The sequence below is a fragment of the Somniosus microcephalus genome, chromosome 3, assembly GCF_052327205.1.
Source record: "Somniosus microcephalus isolate GS21.2 chromosome 3, FLI_Smic_1.0, whole genome shotgun sequence".
In the NCBI taxonomy this organism is placed as follows: domain Eukaryota; kingdom Metazoa; phylum Chordata; class Chondrichthyes; order Squaliformes; family Somniosidae; genus Somniosus; species Somniosus microcephalus.
Window position 1 is genome coordinate 93,459,228 of NC_140989.1, and position 21,797 is coordinate 93,481,024.

The 21,797-nt window shown below is 48.7% G+C and overlaps 1 protein-coding gene across 8 annotated transcripts in view; it reads left to right on the plus strand.

Annotated features, from left to right (window-relative positions):
* The window catches only part of eml6 (EMAP like 6), an 844,856-nt gene that overhangs the window by 567,654 nt on the left and 255,405 nt on the right, over positions 1–21,797 (plus strand). For all 8 annotated transcript variants that reach the window (XM_085981352.1, XM_085981349.1, XM_085981353.1 and 5 more), the window contains one exon: positions 8,753–8,841. In XM_085981352.1, coding sequence (XP_085837478.1) covers positions 8,753–8,841 — 89 coding nt within the window. The remainder of the gene's footprint in view (positions 1–8,752; positions 8,842–21,797) is intronic.

Here is a 21,797-nt window from a genome sequence, read left to right on the forward strand (position 1 = left end):
ATCCCCAGGCTCACCACCCCCAGAAGTACCTGCAACACCCCCAACACATGGATATGCCCAGGAGGGCACCACGGACTCCCGGTCGGAACCCGAGGTACTGTTGCGACGTTCAGGAAGGACTATCACACCCCCGGACAGACTAAATCTGTAGAAGGGGTGAATGTGATGAAATATATGCCTTCATCAGCCCTTGTGTTTTACCTGCTTTGTATTGTGTGTACCGCCCCCTTTTTCCTATTGTGTGTATTGGCTACGCCCCTGTCTTTTGTCATATAAAGGTCTCAAGAGCTGTATGAGTCATTCTATCAGACGAACTCGATGTGTAAAGACCTGCAATGTTCTTAGTGATTAAAAGCCTTTAGTTGAATCCTTTAAACTCCTTGGCCTAGAAATTCAGTTGGTTGCGCCAGCCGGTAGCGCCTTAGGAGGAGTAGATGTCGGGCGCTAGGCGGCTAGCGGCCGGGCGCAGCGCGATCTGCGCCTCGCCCCAACTTCACTCACGATTTAGCAGCGGCGCAACGTCTTTGCGCGCGCTCAGCTGCGCGCGCAGACCATGACGTCATTTCCTCGTGCAACGTCATTTCCTTGTGCAACGCCCTTTGTGCGCCCCCAACCGGAAATTCAGTCGCAACGCCCCATTGTGCGCCTGGCGCCCCTAGCGACTATTAGAGTGGAACGGTGCTCAGTCGATGCGGGGCGCGGGGGGCGCAAATTAAAGGGCACTCCTCCTGCACTATAAAAGGCTGCCATTTCGCAGCACTCCTTCTTGAGAGACGGATCTTTGCAGAGAGACCAAGGTAGAGAGCTTTCTGCTTTGGCCCAACACTCGGACAGGTACTTGTGGCTTCAGGCCACAGCTTTCCACTTGTCTTTGCCTTCATTGACATATCATTGTTTGCCAGCATATTATGGGGGCTGCAATGGGTGCAAACACTGGCTTTCTCAATTGCATCCAAAGGGCTCACAGACGCCGTGAGAGAGTGGCAGCCCTGGCTAGACGGAGAGGGGGCAACAGGCGTCAGGAAAGGAGGCCTTACCCACCCAGGGTATACCGCCAGCAGTTCTCCTATCTCAACATGTCTGACGAGCAGTGTGTTCGGAGGCTGCGATTCAGAAGGGAGGTGGTCACAGAGATCTGCCACCTGCTTGGCGGTGATCTGCAGCCACAGCTGAGGAGCAGGACGTCTCTGTCGGTGGCAGTGAAGGTGACGGTGGCTCTCAACTTCTATCCCACCGGCTCCTTCCATTCCGCTACTGGGGACATTTCCAACATCTCCCAGTTCGCCGTGCATTGCTGCATCCGCCAGGTGACCAATGCCCTTTTCAAAAGGAGACGTCAGTTCATCTCCTTCTCCATGGCCCTTGCCAAGCAGCAACAGCGTGCAATGGGCTTTGCAGCATTCGCGGGCTTCCCCATGGTGCAGGGCGCCATTGACTGCACGCATGTGGCTTTGCGGGCACCTCTGGAGAATGCCGAGGATTACCGCAACCGGAAGGGCTACCATTCGCTGAACGTCCAGCTGGTGTGTGACCACAGGCAGCTCATCCTAGCTGTCAATGCCCGCTTTCCAGGCAGCAGCCACGATGCCTTCATCCTGCGACAGACTTCTGTGGCAGGCATGTTCCAGGCCCAGCCTCACCCACGAGGATGGCTTATCGGGGACAAAGGCTATCCTTTGTGTACCTGGCTGATGACCCCGCTCCGTGCGCCCAGCACCCCTGCTGAAGAGGGATACAACGATAGCCATCAAGCGACCAGGAACATCATCGAACAAACAATCGGTGTCCTGAAGCAACGGTTCCGCTGTCTGGATCGTTCCGGTGGAGCCCTACAATATTCGCCAGAGCGAGTCTCCCATTTCGTGGTCGTTTGCTGCATGCTGCACAACCTGGCTATCCGCAGGACTCAGCCACTGCCACCAGACATTGGAGGACCACCTGAGGAGGAGGAGGAGGAGGAGGACCAGCACAGGAGGGAGGCAGAAAGTGCAAGGGCCGCCCGTCGCCGGCTTATTGAACGTCGGTTCTAGGCCCCCTCTCAGGGAATGGCTTGTGCCAATGTCAGCAGATGAATGTAGCCGCTCCACAAGCCCTCAGCCGAGCAGGGCAACCCGGACTTTACAAAAAAACCATGCACAGTGCAATTTAAGAACAATAATTTATTGCAAACCTCTGCCCTTCCCACATTACATCCTCATGTGGAGAAGCCCCCTCCAAAAACACAAAACTACCAGTCTCAGCCTTACAAAAAGAAAGAAAGACACCAGTCTCGGCCTTACAAAAACACAACTACACCAATCTCGGCCATACAAAAAGCACCAGGCATTTGTGCATACCTTCTACTTTTTGCCCTGCGAGGGCGATGCCTTTCGCATCCTTGCCTGGCCCCTGCCCACCCTGCAGCTCCTCCTCAATGGGAGCCCAGTGGCTGCAGCAAGGCTGGGGGAAGGCTGCTGAGGGGCAGATGGAGAGACGGCAGATGCCCTTGGGGGTCGGCCTGCACCAGCTCTGGCCTTGGAGTGGCCGGCTGCTGACTGCTCCAACTCTGGCTGGGCGGCAGCAGTCTGCCCAGCAGCTCGTGGCAGCTGCAATGGTGGAGTGGCAGTGTTGGCTGCAGGAATGGTGCCAACCTGGCAGATCGCAGGTGCTCGCTGGTCGCCTGAGACATTGGCACTCGCACGGGCCAGCACTGCAGCATGCGCAGCAAACAGCTGAAGAACAGACTGCTGGGCTGCTGCTGCGCGGCGAGTGCCCTGGCGATGCCTGGCTGATCCAGCGAGGGTGGCAGCAGTTAGTGCCCGTGTGGCCCTGGTCTGTGTCCGCATGACAACAGCCAGTGAATGGACGGCACGACTGAGCACTTGGCTTGAAGCCGCCTGTGCTGCCGCGAAGTCCTGTAGACTCCTGGCCTGTGCTGCACTGAATTGATCCAGACTCCTGGCCTGTGCTGCTCCAAATTGCTGCACACTCCTTGACAAAGACTCAATGGAGTCAGGCATGCTTGCCACTGCAGCCATGAGCTCATTGTGCCTGTGCTCAGCCTGGACGGCCATTTCCTCCAGGAGCCGCACCTCCTCTGCGCTGACCATCGCAGGACTGGAGGCCGCACTCACCCTCTGGGGAGAAGTCCGCCGAGCTTCCCCACCCCTCCCGCGTTGCTGCAGGCCGCTGGGCCCCGGAGCTTCACTCTCCTCCGACCCTTCCCCCCCCGGCTCCCCTCCAGGGAAGACGTGTCCCCTACATCGCCATGGGCTGGCGCGGCTGAGTGTGGCACTGATGGGCCGGCTTCCTCTTCCTCCTCCTCGTATTCCGAAGCGCTGACAGTGGCAGCTTGAGGGCCCGCCTCCTCACCTGGCGATTCACCATCTGAAAGCAGGAAGGCACAAGAGTAGCTTTAGAGTGAGGACAGGGCGGCAGCGAGGGAGGCATGAGTGGTGCCATTCACTGCATTGGTCGGACAGTGGCAAAGGATGCTGATCTGAGGCGCAAGTGGAACGAGCGAGGTCAAAAAGGTGATGCCCTTACCATTGGTGCCCAGAACAGGGTCGGCATCTCCACTGGCGACGGGGCCAATCAGCCGGCCTGCCATAATGCGCTCCACACGCTGGTCAAGGTCGGAGAGCTCTTTTACGTCAGGACGGCCTCCCCGGTGTCAGTTCGTTTCCGCCGGTTGTGCGCCACCTTGGCCTGCAAGAGAAAGGACGGCCTCTAAGTACAGTGTGAAGCCCTGATCTTGTCTGCACTGCCTCCCATGGTCGAATAGCTTGTACAGTGTGAAGCCCTGATCTTGTCTGCAATGCCTCCCATGGTCGAATAGCTTGTACAGTGTGAAGCCCTGATCTTGTCTGCACTGCCTCCCGTGGTCGAATAGCTTGTACAGTGTGAAGCCCTGATCTTGTCTGCAATGCCTCCCATGGTCGAATAGCTTGTACAGTGTGAAGCCCTGATCTTGTCTGCACTGCCTCCCATGGTCGAATAGCTTGTACAGTGTGTAAAGTGCTGAATGTGCAAGTGATTTTCATGCCAGTCCCATAGCTGCTGGATGAGGGCTGGCCATTAGGGCTTTCAGGTCCCTTTGCCCATAAAGTGAGGTGCACATGCAGGGATGAGGAGGACACTGGAAAGGGTACTCACCCTGACAACCCGAGTGAGGTCGTTGAACTTCTTCCGGCATTGCACAGGAGTCCTGGCAACCACGCTGTTGGAAGACACCCTGTTTGAGACCTCCCTCCAGGCTTTCCAGTAGGCGCTGGGCAGCGGCCTCTTGCCACCTTCTGGGAACAGAACATGGCGCCTGCGCTCCACTCCGCCAACCAGCACCCTCAGGTCACCGTCGCTGAAGCGCTGCGCTCTCTCCCTGGCCTTCTCCATAGCCCTGGGCGTTGTGCAGATGAAGCTGAAGTGGTCAGGCCTAGGTTGAGGGCTGCAGTGTGCAGGGCGTGGCAGGCAAACAAATCCACCCTCCCCCTTTAAGAGCTGACCGGCGCCAGAGTGTCTGCCGTCAATCAACAACTCGCCGCACCTGCGCTGCGCCCGGCCTCGGGGGTATCGCTCAGCACCGCCGGCTTAGCGCCTAAAGATAGTCGTGCATCGCCTGTTTTAGCGCAGCAGCAACCTCTTGGGGCGATGCGACTGAATATCGGCGAAGGTGGCGCGACTTTGCGCCGGGCGCAAACTTTAGCGGCCGCCCGACTTTACCGCCCCAAAAGTGGCTATACTGAATTTCTAGGCCCTTGTCTTTGAGTTATCGATGGCACATCAAGTCCAATCTGGCATATGTAAATGAGGCCCGGGAACTAAAATTCTCCAGGCCTCAGCATGTGTTCTTGTCACTCACCCTCGTCCTTCTGCGCACTAATCCCGCCTCGAGTTAAAATCTAGGTCAATGGCTTTGGTCTTCCCAGTGTTTAATTGGAGGAAATTTTGGCTCATCGGAACTGGATGTTGGACAAGCAGTCTAACAATATAGAGGCAGTGGAGGGGTTGACAGAGGTGGTGTGAGGTAGAGCTGGGTGTCATCAGCGTACATGCGGAATCTAACTTCATGTCTTCGGATGATGTTGCCGAGGGGCAGTCTATAGATAAGAAATGGGAGGGGGCCAAGGATAGATCCCCGGGGAACTCAGGAGGTGGGAAGAGAAGCTATTGCAGGAGATTCTCTGGCTACAACTGGATAGGCAACAGTAGAGTCTGGCAAGGGCAGTGTCACTCAGCTGAAAAACGGAGAAGAGACGTTGGAGGAGGATGGAGTGTGTCAGCCATGGCTCAGTGGTAGTACTCTCGCCTGTTCATCAGAAGGTTGTGAGTTCAAGCCTCACTCCAGAGACTTGAGTGCACAAATCCAGGCTAACACTACAATGCAGTACTGAGGGAGCATTGTTGGAGGTGCCGTCTTTCGGATGAGACGTTAAACTGAGTCCCGGTCTGCCCCCTCAGGTGGATGTAAAAGATCGTATGGCACTATTCAGAGAAGAGGAAGAGAGTTCGCCTGATGTCCTGGTCAACATTTAGCCCTCAACCAACACTTAAAACAGATGATCTGGTCGATTATCTCATTGTTGTCTGTGGGAGCTTGCTGTGGGCAAATTGGTACATTGAGTGAAAGGGTTAAGTGTTATACTAGATTTCCATCTCAGTCCATTCATTAGATGGCAGCCTTGAGGGAGCATGGCAATGATGAGCGAGTGGAACCGGTGGTATAAACTGTACATTAAGATATTTATTCCGTTACAACAGTGACTGCACTTCACAAGTACAGGTAGACTACCTTTTATCCGAACTTCCGAAAACCGAAACCCTCTAAAAACCGAAGGTTTTTTCGTTCAGCATAAGTCGTGCGCACGACATGACCAGAGTGGCGCACGACCCCCCGCGGACCCCCCCGCCGACCCCCCCGCGGACCCCCGCCGACCCCGACCCCGACCCCCGCCGACTTACGCTGAGCAGAGGGTCAGCGTAAGTCGTGCGCACGACCCCCCGCCGACCCCCGCGCCGAGGTCACAGTCACAGAGGTTGTCCTTTGTGGCTTTGATTAGGGCCGTTTCAATGCTGTGGCAAAGTGGAAACCTGATTCAAAAAGATTCAAACACGGAATTGCAGGATGGGTACGAATTTGGGAGGCAATAACACATTCAAGGATGTTGGAAAGGAAAGGGAGGCTAGAGATGGGGTGGTTGTTTGAAAGGACAGCGGAGTCATGGGTGCGTTCTTTGAGGAGGGAGGATGATGACAGCAAATTTGAAAGGTAGAAGGACGGTACCTAAGGAGGGAACTATGCATGAATACTCATGCTGAGCATTGTGCAATTCATCTGCCTCACTAATGTTCATGTGTGTATGCCTTTTCCTATTTTCACAATTGTTGTTGACTTATTCTTCCAAATTTCACCAGTGTGGTAGATCCCTGTATTCTGACTTTGCTGTGCATGTTTTTACTGTTTTTTAAGATCTCCCAATCTGGAAGAGCTTGAAGCTCCTTATTTCCTGCACACAGAATAGTTAGCACAGCTCACATTCCCAAATTCCCAGCCACCGGACAGTGGATGCAAGATAACTGTCTTCCCTTGGCAGATATTGTTGTTGGTGATTTCTCAAATGATAAGGAGCTGGTGATCTTATACTATTGTCTCCAAGCAGCCTCTACAATGATAGGATACAATAGATTTATTTGCCTTGGGATTCATCTTGTATCACCAAAACTGATTCACCTTCATGTAGCTTCCCACAAGACCTGCAGTTTCAAATTCTTCAGTCTCTCCTTCAAATTACAACAGCTGTTCAGATGTTTATAAGGGCATTTCCTCTCTTCACTGCATAGTGTGCAGATGCCACAATATGGCTTTTCGATATATTCACTTCCCTCTAGTTCCAAGACTCAGTCTAGGAATCACTTCAACAGAATGCAATATACAGGTTCTCAAACCAGTCAAAGCCAAAATGGCTTGAAAGGTGTACTTAAGAAAAAATTTCTCTCCTTGAAAAGGTCAACAAGAGTACACCTCATGTTCACTTATTGAGAATGGTCTGAGAAGTGCTGGATGCCTTTAAATTGTGTCAGGCGTCTGATTTTCCACCTCCCAAAAAGGCGTGCAGCCAATAAATAATGCAGGTAGTGCTGGCTTCACGTCTGAACCATTATAATGAGCTGTCAGCACCACTTTCAAGTGGTCCCTTGGACCATGTGAACAGCCATTTGCGGCATGCTCCCTGCCTCCTGCGCATCCATTTTCGGGCTTGATTGAATTTCTAGGCCAGCGTGTCCTTGTACTTAGATGATTAGCTGATCAAAGCACATTGTTAACATCAGCAGTCAAGCTTCTTTGCAGGCTATAATTCAGTCTGAGGATTTGATTTACATTGGACAGATTGTAGAACAACGGAACATTGATTTTCTGTCGTTACTCAAGCCCTACTCCAGGACTTGGAAAGCATGTAATCTCGGCTGCCATTTCGATACAGTACTGAGGCAGTGTTGTGTTGTCAGATGGTGCTGTCTTTCAATTGAGACATTAAACCAAGTATTATTCTATCTACTCCAGTGGAGGTATAAGATTCCATGGCACTATTCAAAGAAGAATAAGGGATAGAATCTTTTTTTTATTATTCGTTCATGGGATGTGGGTGTCACAGGCAAGGCCAGCATTTATTGCCCATCCCTAATTGCCCTTGAAAAGGTGATAATGAGCCGCCTTCTTGAACTGCTGCAGTCCGTGTGGTCAAGGTACTCCCACAATGCCGTTACAGGGGGAGTTCCAGGATTTTGGCACATATAATTTTATAGCACAGAAGGAGACCATTCAGCTCATTGTTCTTGTGCCAACTCTCTGAAAAAGAAAAATGAATGGTCATCAACCTGATTGTTAACTCTGCTTCTCTCTCCACAGATGCTGTCTGACCTGCTGAGCATTTCCAGCATTTTCTGTTTTTATCTCTGAAAGAGCTATCCACTTAATCCATTTATATTTATCAACTTCCCTTTTAAAACTGTTAAGGATTCTGCTTCTAATGAAAAGAACCGCAATTTCTCCCGTCTACCATCATAACTAAAGCCTTTCATCCCTGGTATCATCTTAGTAAATTTCTTGTATACATTACTTTTTTAAAGTAAGATGCTCAAAACTAGGCACAATGGCCTAGAAATTGGGTGGTTAATCGCCACCCGTTAATGTCGTAATCGGGCGAAAAAATGGTGGTCGCCACTCTTCAACCAACTGGCAGCAGGTCCCGTGGCGGCCACCATTTTGGGGTGGCCGGCAGTGCTGCCAATAGTAGCGATCGCGAAAATCATTGAAATGAAGCAGATTGTGACGTCAGTGAGTGTGCAAATATTAGGGTACTTAGCAGATTTGGAGAAGACATGGGTGTTAAGTCTGTGAATTATTTAGTTAATTAAAACAGACTAATGAGTAACAATAAAAACAGGTCTTTACTGGTTGGAGGTAGGGACTATACTGAATACAAGATTACTGCACAGTGCTTATATACCGGTGTGTTCACCCCCGGTATTACGTCTACAGCAGCCTGAGAAAGTAGTACATCTCTTAAGGTGGAACAGGCTTAAGCTCTCTTAAGGTGGAACAGGTTACATACACAACAATGGGCATGAATCCAAAAGTTCTCCAGCTTTTAAGTACACACTATTCAAACCTTAGATGTATTTGTATGTGTGACTTCCTTCAGAGAACAGATATTATTTGGTAAACAATATTTATTTGTGGCTGTTGAAACAATTATGTCTCTTGTGTCTCGTGCAGGGAAGTTATTGCAAGTTAATTCAGGTGCCAAAGAACATCTGTTTTTTGAAGCACCAAGAGGGAGAAGACAAACAATTAGAAGTACAGAGGTATGAAATTCATCAATTGTGCAGTATAAGTTACATATTTTTATACTGAATTCAAGATCAACAAAAATAATTTTTCCATACCCTCATTTTTGTGTGAGTGAAAATGTTATTTGAGACTGACAGTGGTTTCCTAATGAAATTTAATGTTCTAGCTATGAAAATAATCTTACTAACGTATTTTAAATCATTGCTAAAATACACAACTGCTTTGATTATAACCCTTTGAGTTCTGCAGAAATATTTCTCCACCAGTGTAAAACATAAATAAAATTATTTGCTTTGAGAATACTATGAATTAAGAAATGTTCTGTGGTTGTGTTCATTTCTCATACTCCTTTCAACACTTAACTACAGAAATTTGCCCAACATCAACTTACCTGTATATCAAAAAAATTGAATATCCAGAAAAGGTAATTCAATATTCAGAGTGTTACCCAGAGTCATTAAAGTTAACTGGCTACCAACTCATTTTATTTTTATTTCAAATATTTGCATTAGTCTCCACCTTGTCAACTCCCTCCCTGCTTTCAAATGCCTTGTAAAATCCCTTCTTTTCGATGGTCACTGTGCCCCCATTCATTTCTCCTTGTTCACCTGCTCAGTGTTCACTTTTTATCTGTCCTGCAAAGCACTCTGAGATGTTTATTATATTTATATGAGGTATGTTGTAGAATTGTAAATTGTTACAGTTTAATCACCTATTTATCATTTAACTGATTGTGGGCAACAATTACAAGTTAAGGCAAATACTGTACTGTCTAAGAGACAGAGGGCTAAATTTTCTGCTGATTTACTGCTCTTTTGAATTGTTTCTGAGTGAGTGGGAGTGAAAAATGTGGCATGGGAGTTGTTTCCGCAACTCTCTGGCTTCCACCGCCACTTCAGGGATTTTCTACCGGAAGGGAGGACAGATTAAACAGGCATATTCAAATTATTTCTATGTTGTTTTGCACTGGAAGTTGCTGTAAGTTAGAGATCCAAATGGCACAGCGTCCTCCACAGGGCATCTAGGACCTGTGTGAACAGAGCAAGCAACTGTGCATCTTCTTAACCAATCAGATTTTTAATGTGCAGCACAGTCTGAACCAGGAAGTGTAAGTTAAAATAGAGAATTCAATGTCAAATCAGGTACAGAAAGCAAAATAAAGAGAGGGAAAGAAAAATTAAGAGAGAGAGACGGAAAGAAAAAGTTAATAACAAAAAATCCACATAATTATGCATGCCGTTAGCCTCAATGTTATTTTTACAGTAAATTCTGGGCCATTGTTTCCTTCCATTGTGTCATTACCAGCAATACTATGCTGTGACAAGCGGCACAGCAATTTCCCTCTTTCTCTCCCCGTACCCCCCCCCCCGCAAAACAATCTGCAGTTGCTGACCTGGCAGCACCAGAAATGTCACCACAAGTCCACCGCAAACATTTAAATGAGCCTGCGCCAGTAGATCTGCCAGAGTTAAAGAGACAGGCAGGTGCAAGGAGATCTCGGCTAGAGTTTCTGAACATTTATCTTCTCCTCCTAAACATACAGCCACTCTGGTCTGGAAATCTTTCTAAATTGAACTCTTAGTGATTGAAGACTCTACTTTGACCTTCACATAAATCTATTTATAAGGAAATAATCCCACATGTACAGTTTTATAAAATAATTAACTAATCTTGTCTAGGTTATTCTAGCACACATTCCAACTTTCTACAGATTTAGCAATGCTTTTCAGTTACTGAGGCTCTTTTTCCCCAACCAAGGTGATAACGACCTTGCAACATTATTACAAACATTTGGAAAGTTTTGCCAATAACCTTTCAATAATGACTATCCATTTTCAAATAAACTGCAGTGAAGCCGACTTCAGGTAACTCTGACATGATCACATCCTGCTTAGAACTTTTCCTTCTGTTAAACTATTTAAAGTCACCAACTTTAATACCATGGTTGAGATTAGTTTTATAAAACCAAACTTAGAAATTCATAATACTTAAATTACTCAAATTAATGTAAGATCAAGTGCTGTGTCTTATTAATTTGGAACTTTGTCATTGTAAATTAAGTCGCTTTTTAGCAGGAAGAAAAAAGTTTACTGTTGCTTTGCTAATGTTTAAGTTCCCATGTAGGTGTTAAAAGGCTTGGGGGGGAGAAATTGGGTCTGTAGCACCCGTTTTTTAGATGCTACGCGGCCTCCTAACACTCGAAAATGGCATCCGAGATGCGCGCGCGCATTTCCGACAGGAAGTGCGCCAGACGCCATCTTGGTAAAGGGGTTTGCACACGCACCTAATGACCACCGGCAGCATGCAGAACAGGCAGATTATGACACACTGATTTTACGCCAGCGCTGCCATTTTCGAAAGACGGGCTCTAACCTACTGTCTTAACCTTGCACAGCTGAACACAACATGAAATGGCATGAAGGCACACCTTCACCCCACCAACGCCGCCCCCCCCCCATCCCCCCCCCATAGAGCATGCCATCGGCATCCTCAAGCAAGGCTTCCACTGCCTGGACAGCTCTGGAGGAGCCCTGCAGTAATCAGCTGAGCGAGTATCAAGATTTGTGGTAATATGCTGCACAATGTGGCCATTATGAGGGTACAGCCCTTGCCAACACCTCTCAGGCAAGAGGCTAAGGAGTAGGAGCACAAGGAGGAGAAGGAGGAGGAAGTGGGGGAGGAGGAAGTGGAGGAACATAACATAAGAACATAAGAAATAGGAGCAGGAGTAGGCCAATCGGCCCCTCGAGCCTGCTCCACCATTCAATAAGATCATGGCTGATCTGATCCTAACCTCAAATCTTCGATCACTCTGCATCCACCCGAACCCATGTGATCTCCCGGGAGAGGCGAAAAACCAGATAAAGACCCAATGGCCAATTTGGGAGAAAGAAATCTGGGAAATTCCTCTCCGACCCATCTAGGCGATCGAAATTCTTCCAGGAGATCACTCTGTCCCTATATTTTCTACAGTACTTACCTTCTGTAAAGGCGATCTCCACCCCAGCCAGGAACAGGAATAAAACCATCTCCTGAAATCTAACACAGAATTAGAACACAGTAGGAGCAGAACCAGGCTACACAGCCCCTGGGCCCACTCCACTACCCACAGGGCCATGACCATTCCGAACCTAGACTCATGTCCAATTTCCTGCCCGCTCCCCATAACCCTTAATTCCCTTTTACTTCTAGGAAACTATCTATTTCTGTTTTAAATTTATTTAATGATGTAGCTTCCACAGCTTTCTGGGGCAGCAAATTCTACAAACCTACCACCCTCTGAGTGAAGAAGTTTCTCCTCATCTCAGTTTTGAAAGAGTAGCCCCTTATTCTAAGATTATGCCCCCTAGTTCGAGTTTCACCCTTCATTGGGAACATCCTCACCGCATCCACCCGATCAAGCCCCTTCACAATCTTATATGTTTCAATAAGATCGCCTCTCATTCTTCTGAACTCCAATGAGTAGAGTCCCAATCTACTCAACCTCTCCTCATATGACCACCCCCTCATCCCCAGGATTAACCGAGTGAACCTTCTTTGTACTGACTCGAGAGCAAGTATGTCTTTTCTTAAGTATGGACTCCTAGGAGGGGCTTCCCCAGTGGCTGCAGCATGGATGGTGGAAGGCTGCTGACCTCCAATTGAGGAGACAGCAGATGGCCTTGGGGGGGGGGGCGACCTCGAGCAGCTCTGGGCCTGGAAGGCTTCAGACTGCACCATTTCAGCCTGGGCGGCAGCAGTTTGAGCTCACTGGCTAACAGGCAACAGCAAGGGCACTGTGGAGTGGCAGGGGTGGGAGCAGGAATACTGTCATCCTGAGAGAGGAAAGCAGGTTTGTGCTCCACGGAGCCACTGCCACTCTCCCGGGCCAGCGCCTCAGCATTCCTAGTGATCTGTTGAAGAACAGATTGATGGACTGCTGTGACTCCCTGGAAGCCCCTTTGAACAGTGGTATCCAGAGCCACGATGGCAGCAGTCTGAGCTTGCAAGACAGCAGTCTGAGATTCCACTACAGCACTCAGACCTTTGATGGAAGTTGTTTGTGCTGCAGTGGAAGTTGTGACATTGGCCATCAGATGCTGCATCATGGTGGGTTTCACAGATGTGCTGAGGAAGGTGCCCACCCATTCCATGTTGGAAAGGCTGGACTCCAAGGTCTGCGCGTAGCCCTGTGCCAAGTTGGTGCTGGTCTCCTCCATTCTCCCTGACATTGAGCACAGGCTTTCTGGCAGGCTTTCCAGTGCACCAAACATTTGGGTGTGTACACCCATCAGCCTTCTTCTGTAGCCTGGCCCATTGAAGTCCTCAACTGAGTCCTCTGCAGCAGAACTAGTGTGCGATCTTGCCCTCGGGCGAGCTGACACCTGCACTATCCTTTTTCCCCACCCTGACTCCTGCATACTTGTGCCCAGTGTCTCACCACGTGCAGATCTCTCTTCTATCCTATCCTCTAAAATACACGCAGTGTCAGTATCTGAGCTGGTGGCTGCGACTGTATAATCAAGCGACGGTGTCTTCTCTTCCTCCACTGACTGGGAAGGCTCCAGTTCTTGGGTATCTGAAATGAAAAAGGGACAAGGTTTGGGTTGTAGTCCTTGCCTCAGCTCACCTGCTGCTGAAACTCTCATCAATGCCTTTGTCACCTCTAGACTTGACTATTCCAACGCACTCCTGGCTGGCTTCCCACATTCTACCCTATGTAAACTTGAGGTCATCCAAAACTCGGCTGCCCGTGTTCTAACTCGCACCAAGTCCCGTTCACCCATCACCCTTACGGAGACATGGCTCCAGGGTGACCAAGGCTGGGAATTCAACATCCAGGGGTATTCAATACTCAGGAAGGACAGGCAAAAAGGAAAAGGAGGTGGGGTAGCATTGCTGGTTAAACAGGAGATTAACAATAGTAAGGAAGGATATTAGCTCTGATGATGTGGAATCTGTATGGGTAAAGCTGAGAAATACCAAGGGGCAGAAAACGTTAGTGGGAGTTGTATACAGACCCCAAACAGTAGTGCTGAGGTTGAGGATGGCATTAAATGGGAAATTAGAGATGCGTGCAATAAGGGCACAGCAGCTTTCATGGGTGACTTTAATCTATATATATAAAGCGGCTCTTCTGTCTGTCTGTCTGTCTGTCTGTCCGCCTGGTCTCTATACGTTTGGAAGTTACAGAGCGTACCGACGCGCGCGTCGCCTCAAAAGAAAGCTTGCGATTCCGGACCGGTCATAGGCGTATTTACGTTTCGGCCGGACAAAAATCCCGCCCGCGGTATCCCAAAAACGTTCAGCGTTCCGCTCATTAGCATCTCATTAGCGACCGTGTGACGTCGAGGTCTTCCTACAGTTGAGTGTCGAGTGACTCGACGATTGACCAATCCTACGCTTCGGTGACCTGACCGGTCGACCAATCGGTGCGTGTGTGGGCGGGCCTTATCCTTCTGAACCGAGGTGAGTGGCCGCCATCTTGATTTTCCACAATTTTTTCCCCCACACTTTCTGTGTGTTAGGGAACTAAGGTAAATATTTCAATTATGTGTTAGGCAATTAATTAACAATTTATTTGAGTTTTATATTGTGTTTAGCAACCCCCCCCCCTCCTCCTCACCCTCGCGCAGGGGGGACTCGGGGCCTGAAGCTGAAAAAATTTCTCTCTCTCTCTCTCTCTTTCTTCCCTCTCTCTCTCTCCTTCTCCTCTTCCCTCTCTCTCCTCCTCTTCCCTCTCTCCTCTTCCCTCTCTCTCCTTCTCCTCTTCCCTCTCTGTCTCTCTCTACTTCCCCCTCTCAGGTGTCGCGGACGGAGCGCGGGCGCGCGCCCGAAGTTTCCCGCTCGCTAACGGCCTTGCCGGCTCCCGCGGGCCGCTCGCACTGACCGCGCATGTGCCGCCCGCACTCACCGCGCATGCGCCGCCCGCACTCACCGCGCATGCGCCGCCCGCCCGCACGCAGCAGCCGTCCATCAGCCGCGCGATACGCGGGGGACCTCAGCAATGGCACCGGACCTCAGGTGCTAGGCAGGGGGAGGGGCCGGAGAGAGGGACAGAGGGGAGCGGGGGAGGGGAGGGAGGGAGAGAGGGGAGGGAGGGAGAGAGGGGAGGGGAGGGAGAGAGGGGAGGGAGAGAGGGGAGGGGAGGGAGGGATAGGACAGGGAGAGGACATGACAGGGAGAGGGGGGACACACAGGGGCAGGGAGACCAAACGCCCCAAAATTGCCCTCGCGCCCCAAAATTGCCCTCGCAATGCGGGGCTCGCTAGGCAGGGGGAGGGGCCGGAGAGAGGGACAGAGGGGAGTGGGGGAGCGGGGGAGTGGTGGGGGGGAGAGGGAGACAGGGGAGGGGAGGGAGAGAGGGGAGGGGAGGGAGGGAGAGAGGGGAGGGGAGGGAGGGAGAGAGGGGAGGGAGGGATAGGACAGGGAGAGGACATGACAGGGAGAGGGGGGACACACAGGGGCAGGGAGACCAAACGCCCCAAAATTGCCCTCGCGCCCCAAAATTGCCCTCGCAACGCGGGGCTCCCCAGCTAGTCTACATATAGATTGGGCTAACCAATTCAGTAACAATACTGTGGAGAAGAATTCCTAGAGTGTATATGTAGTGTATGTACCTTTAAGAGCCCCTGTGTACTGTAATACCGGTAGTGACCACTTGGGTATATAAGCCTGTATAGCGTCTTGTATCTTTTAGTTCACCTCCAGACTTTGTCCAGTAAACACCTGTTAAACCAACTCCTGCATTCCGTGTCTCCATTAACACACGGATACAACAGTGGCGACGAATTGGAAACGGACTTACCTGCAATTTGGCAGCACCTCAAGGAGATCGATTCCTCAGACGAAGGTCGAAGAAAAAAAAAAGAAAAAAAAAACAGTGGTTTCACCAGCTAGCTGGGCTGGTGGCAGGTACTGCACTAATCCTTCCTGGGCGGTGGGCTGGGGCTCGATCGGGTGGCTCTACAGCGGGGCCGAGCAGCGAGTCGGAAGGCGGAGGCAAACAGAGACGGAGGGTGGAGCACTCGGGAGACAGCCGGCGCTGCAAAGCAGGTCGGCGTTCGGACCAAGCAGAGGGAGGGAAAAGTCCCAGAGAGTCTGGCGGGAATGAGTCTCCAACTATTAAAAATATCTCTGTAAATAAAAACCGCGGAGAACAGCGTTGTCAGCAGCGGCAGAGGCGGGAAAGCGCGGGAGACGCCATTTTTTCTCGGCAGGGAAGAAAGGAAAGCGCGGGAGGCGCCATTTTTGATTTTCAGGATGCCTAAGGCTGGCAATATTACTGCTTTCGATAGTGATATAGAGGATTGGACCACATATGTGGAAAGAGTGGAGGTATATTGCACAGCGAATGAAGTAGAGGATGATAAAAAGGCATCGGTACTTCTAAATCTGATGGGCGCAAGGACATACGGGCTGTTACGAAACTTAATCACTCCAGCCAAACCGATGGACAAGAATTTAAAGGAGATTGTTGATACCCTACAGGAGCACTTAAACCCAACACCGCTGCTGATAGCAGAACGATTCAAATTCTTCAGGAGGAATCAGTACAAGAATGAAAGTAACGCTGATTACCTCACCGAATTAAGAAAGCTGTCAAAGCACTGCCAATTCGGGGCAGGACTGGCAGATTCTCTACGAGACAAATTCGTCTGCGGTCTCCTAAGTGAAGGAACACAGAAAAGGCTACTTTCTGAGAAAGATTTGACACTGGACAAGGCTTTCAGTGTGGCTGTATCATACAAAGCAGCAGCAAGAGGAGCTGCAGAGATACAGCAAAAGCCACAGGACTTCGGCACCCATGAAATGACACGGGGTTTCGAGAGATGTTATCGCTGCGGCAGATCCACCCATGACCAGAGGGACTGCTGGTTCAAGGACAAAGCATGCAGGCAATGCGGAAAGATGGGACACATTGCACGTGTATGCCAATCTGGAAACAAAAAATCCACTGACAGAAACAAAATCAATAAGGAAAAGTACAGAAAGGTACAAATGATGACGGACCGTAGCTCCGAAGACCAGAAGAGCGATAGCGACTCCGGAAACAAGAGACTAAGCTGTCTCAAATTACATAATGTAATTGCCAAAGAAGATTACCAGACCATTTGGGTTACCCTCACGATAGCGGGGTCCCCAATTAAAATGGAGCTAGATACAGGATCAGCTCTGACCGTCATAAGTCGACGGGATTACGAGCGGCTATTTCCGCATATACCTTTGAAAGACACATCCATTATCTTGAAGACATATACGGGGCAGAAAGTATACCCCAGAGGGAAAATAAGGGTGCCTGTTGTATACAACGGCAAGGAAATACAGAAGTTGTATTTATACATTCTGCAAGATGGTGGTCCACCGTTGTTGGGACGTGAATGGATCAGGAAGATACGTTTAGACTGGCACTCCATTCAGGCACTGACGGTGACCAGTAAGAAAAAAAATGATGATGACGTCATACCTGAACGATTGAAAGACATCTTGGCTAACGCCAAAGAAGTGTTTCAACAGGAACTAGGAACCTTGAAAGGCGTCACCGCCTCAATAAAAGTGGAAGATGCGGCAATTCCCAAGTTTTTTAAGGCAAGGCCGGTGCCATATGCAATCCGTCCAGCAGTCGAGGCAGAGCTGGAGAATTTGGAAAAAGCAGGCGTGTTATCCAAGGTAGATTGGAGCGAGTGGGCAACACCAATCGTCCCGGTCATGAAGAAAACGTTGAATAATGATAAATCTGAAAAACAGAGAAAAGTTCGCATCTGTGGGGACTTCAAGGTGACTGTAAACCCGGTCCTTCACACAATACAGTATCCTCTTCTGAGGATAGAAGATATTTTTGCCTCACTATCCGGAGGGAAACGTTTCACCAAAATTGACTTGGCACAGGCATATCTACAGATGGAGGTTGAGGAGGCCTCTAAAAAGTATCTCACGATAAACACACACAAAGGCCTGTACCAGTACAATCGACTGGTTTTCGGAGTAGCATCAGCTCCAGCTATCTAGCAAAGAGCTATGGAGCAAGTCCTGCAAGGGATTCCGGGGACTCAATGCTACCTAGATGACATCCTTGTAACAGGAGAAAACGACAACGAGCACCTTGCCAATTTGGAGCAGGTGCTCACTAGGCTGAGAGAACGGGGCCTACGAGCAAATCGCCCCAAGTGTGAATTTTTCCAGAAACAAATATCATATTGTGGCCATATAATTAACGAAGAAGGGTTGCATAAGTCACCTGAAAAAATTGAAGCGGTCATAAAAGCCCCAGCACCTGAAAATGTCTCACAATTAAGGTCGTTCCTGGGATTGATAAATTACTATCATAAATTTTTACCGAACTTGTCAACTGTTCTGCACCCTCTTAAAGCACTGCTACAAATGGGAGTAATTTGGAAATGGAGCGAAGACTGTAAACGTGCCTTCCATAAATGCAAAGGCTTGATCACGTCCAAGGAAGTGTTGGCTCATTACAATCCATCACTGCCAATCAGACTGGCGTGCGATGCATCCCTTTACAGCGTAGGAGCGGTATTATCGCATAGATTCCCTGATGGCTCGGAGTGGCCGATACCTTTTGCGTCACGCTCATTGAACTCAGCTGAGCGTAACTATGCCCAGATCGACAGGGAAGCACCCAGCCTGGTGTGGAGAGTGAAGAAATTCAACCATTACCTACACGGACAAAAATTTACCTTGTTGACTGACCATCAACCCCTCGTCTCCATATTCAACCCTAAAAAGGGTGTTCCCATTATGACAGCGCAAAGGCTACAGAGGTGGTCCCTTTTCCTAGGGGCACACCAATATGACATAGAATACAAAGGATCAAAACAGCATGGGAATGCTGACGGTTTATCGCACCTACCACTGCCAACGGTAGAAGAGGCACCTACAGTGGACCCAGTGGAGATGTTCCACTCAACCATAGTGGAATGTCTACCAGTAACAAATTCTACCATTGAAAAGGAAACGAGAAATGACCCGACTCTCTCACGAGTCTACGATTTAACAGTGAAGGGATGGCCAGCACATGGCGAACCACTGTTGCCAGCATTCTCGCAACGAAGAGAACAGCTGTCAGTGTGCCGGGGAACCTTGATGTGTGGATCCAGAGTGGTGATTCCACCCAAACTCCAGGATAAAGTGCTAAAGGAGCTTCACGAGGGGCATCTGGGTGGAGTGAAAATGAAGAACCTAGCCAGAGCGTTTGTGTGGTGGCCAGGTATCGATGGAGACATCAAAGAAATGACCAAGAGCTGTCTAGGATGCCAGAAGGTCCAAAATGCCCCACCACAAGCCCCTCTACATCCATGGGAGTGACCCTCATCTCCATGGCAAAGGGTACATATCGACTTTGCTGGTCCATTTATGGACTCAATGTTCTTAATCGCGGTGGATGCACACTCCAAGTGGCCGGAGGTAATAAAGATGTCCTCCATCACCACGGAAAAAACCATCACAGTATTAAGGACCATATTTGCCAGGAATGGGCTGCCTGAACAGATCTGTTCTGATAATGGACCGCAATTTGTGTCCGAAGAATTCAGGAAGTTCTTAAACAATGGGGTTAAGCACTACACGTCCGCCCCATACCATCCCGCCACCAATGGATTAGCTGAAAGGTTTGTCCAGACCTTCAAGAAGGCCATAAAGGCCATGGGTAATGAAGACATAAATCTACAACATAAGGTAGATAACTTCTTGTTTGCGTACAGGAATGCAACACATGTGGTTACAAACCAAACTCCCGCCATGATGTTTTTCAATAGAAGACTAAGATGCCGGCTGGATTTGATCAAGCCAAACATCAGAAGGGACGTAGAGAACCAGCAATTTCAAGGCATGAATGAAAGGCCAACTAGAACCTTCCAGATAGGTCAACAAGTTTTGGCCCGGGACTACCGTACCGAGAAATGGCAGCCTGGAACTATTTGCACACGACTAGGACCGCTGATGTATACCATGGACATTGGTGAAAGCATAATAAGGCGCCATGCTGACCAGATCATAGAGTCATCCGAAAAGGGACAACCTACACCACAACTCTATACGCCTAATGATGAAGCAGAGATACCCATAGTATCTACCTCCGATCCGGTGATACTGGAACCAGATGAACCCGACACTGGCATTCAAGCTGAATCGACCTTGCCAAAAGAACCTACTACACCACCGAAAACTACTACACCACCGTGGCATTATCCGGACCGAGTCAGGAAGCCTCCAGAGAGACTGACTTATAATTGATTAACTGCAGCAAATGTGTAGATTATTGTTCTTGTAAACATGTTAATTAATGATTACTTAAAATGTTATGTACTAATTATCTAAAAGGGGAGGAATTGTAGTGTATGTACCTTTAAGAGCCCCTGTGTACTGTAATACCAGTAGTGACCACTCGGGTATATAAGCCTGTATAGCGTCTTGTATCTTTTAGTTCACCTCCAGACTTTGTCCAGTAAACACCTGTTAAACCAACTCCTGCATTCCATGTCTCCATTAATACACGGATACAACAGTATACGTGATGGTTTCCTGGACCAATATGTTGAGGAACCAACTAGAGATCAGGCCATCTTAGACTGGGTATTCTGTAATGAGAAAGGATTAATTATCAATCTTGTTGTGCGAGGCCCCTTGGGGAGGAGCGATCATAATATGATAGAATTCTTCATTAAGATGGAGAGTGAAGTATTTGACTCAGAGACTAGGGTCCTGAATTTAAATAAAGGAAACTACGATGGTATGTGGCGTGAATTGGCTAGGATGGATTGGGGAACGTTACTTAAAGGGTTGACGGTGGATAGGCAATGGCAAACATTTAAAGATCGCATGGATGAACTACAGAATTTGTTCATCCCTGTTTGGCATAAAAATAAAACAAAAAAGGTGACTCAACCGTGGCTAACAAGGGAAATTAAGGATAGCATAAGATCCAAGGAGAGGACTTATAAATTGGCCAGAAAAAGCAGCAAACCTGAGGATTGGGAGCAGTTTAGCATTCAGCAAAGGAGGACAAAGGGATTAATTAACAGGGGGAAAATAGAGTATGAGAGTAAGCTTTCAGGGAACATAAAAACTGACTGTAAAAGCTTCTATAGATATGTGAAGAGAAAAAGGTTGGTGAACTCAAGCGTAGGTCCCTTGCAGTCAGAATCAGGGTAATTTATAATGGGGAACAAAGAAATGGCAGACCAATTAAATACATACTTTGGTTCTGTCTTCACAAAGGAGGACACAAATAACCTCCCAGAGATGTCGGGGAACATAGGCTCTAATGAGAGGGAGGAACTGAATGAAATCAGTATTTGTAGGGAAATGGTGTTAGGGAAATTGACGGGATTGAAGGCCGATAAATCCCCAGGGCCTGATAATCTATATCCTAGGGTACTTAAGGAAGTGGCCCTAGAAATAGTAGATGCATTGCTGGTCATCTTCCAAAATTCTATAGACCCTGGAACAGTTCCCATGGATTGGAGGGTAGCTAATGTAACTCCACTATTTAAAAAAGGCGGTAGAGAGAAAACAGGATATTATAGACCGGTAAGCCTGACATCGGTAGTGGGGAAAATGCTAGAGTCCATTATAAAAGATGTAATAGCAGAGCACTTGGTAAACAGTGACAGGATCGGACAAAGTCAACATGGATTTACAAAAGGTAAATGATGCTTGACTAATCTACTGGAATTTTTTGAGGATGTAACTGATAGAATAGATAAGGGAGAACCAGTGGATGTGGTGTATTTGGACTTTCAGAAGGCTTTCGATAAGGTCCCGCATAAGAGATTAGCGTGCAAAGTTAAAGCACATGGGATTGGTGGTAAGGTACTGACTTGGATAGAGAACTGGTTGGCAGACAGGAAGCAAAGAGTTAGAATAAACAGGTCTTTTTCCGAGTGGCAGGCAGTGACTAGTGGGGTACCGCAGGGATCAGTGCTAGGACCCCAGTTATTCACAATATATATTAATGATCTAGACGAGGGAACTA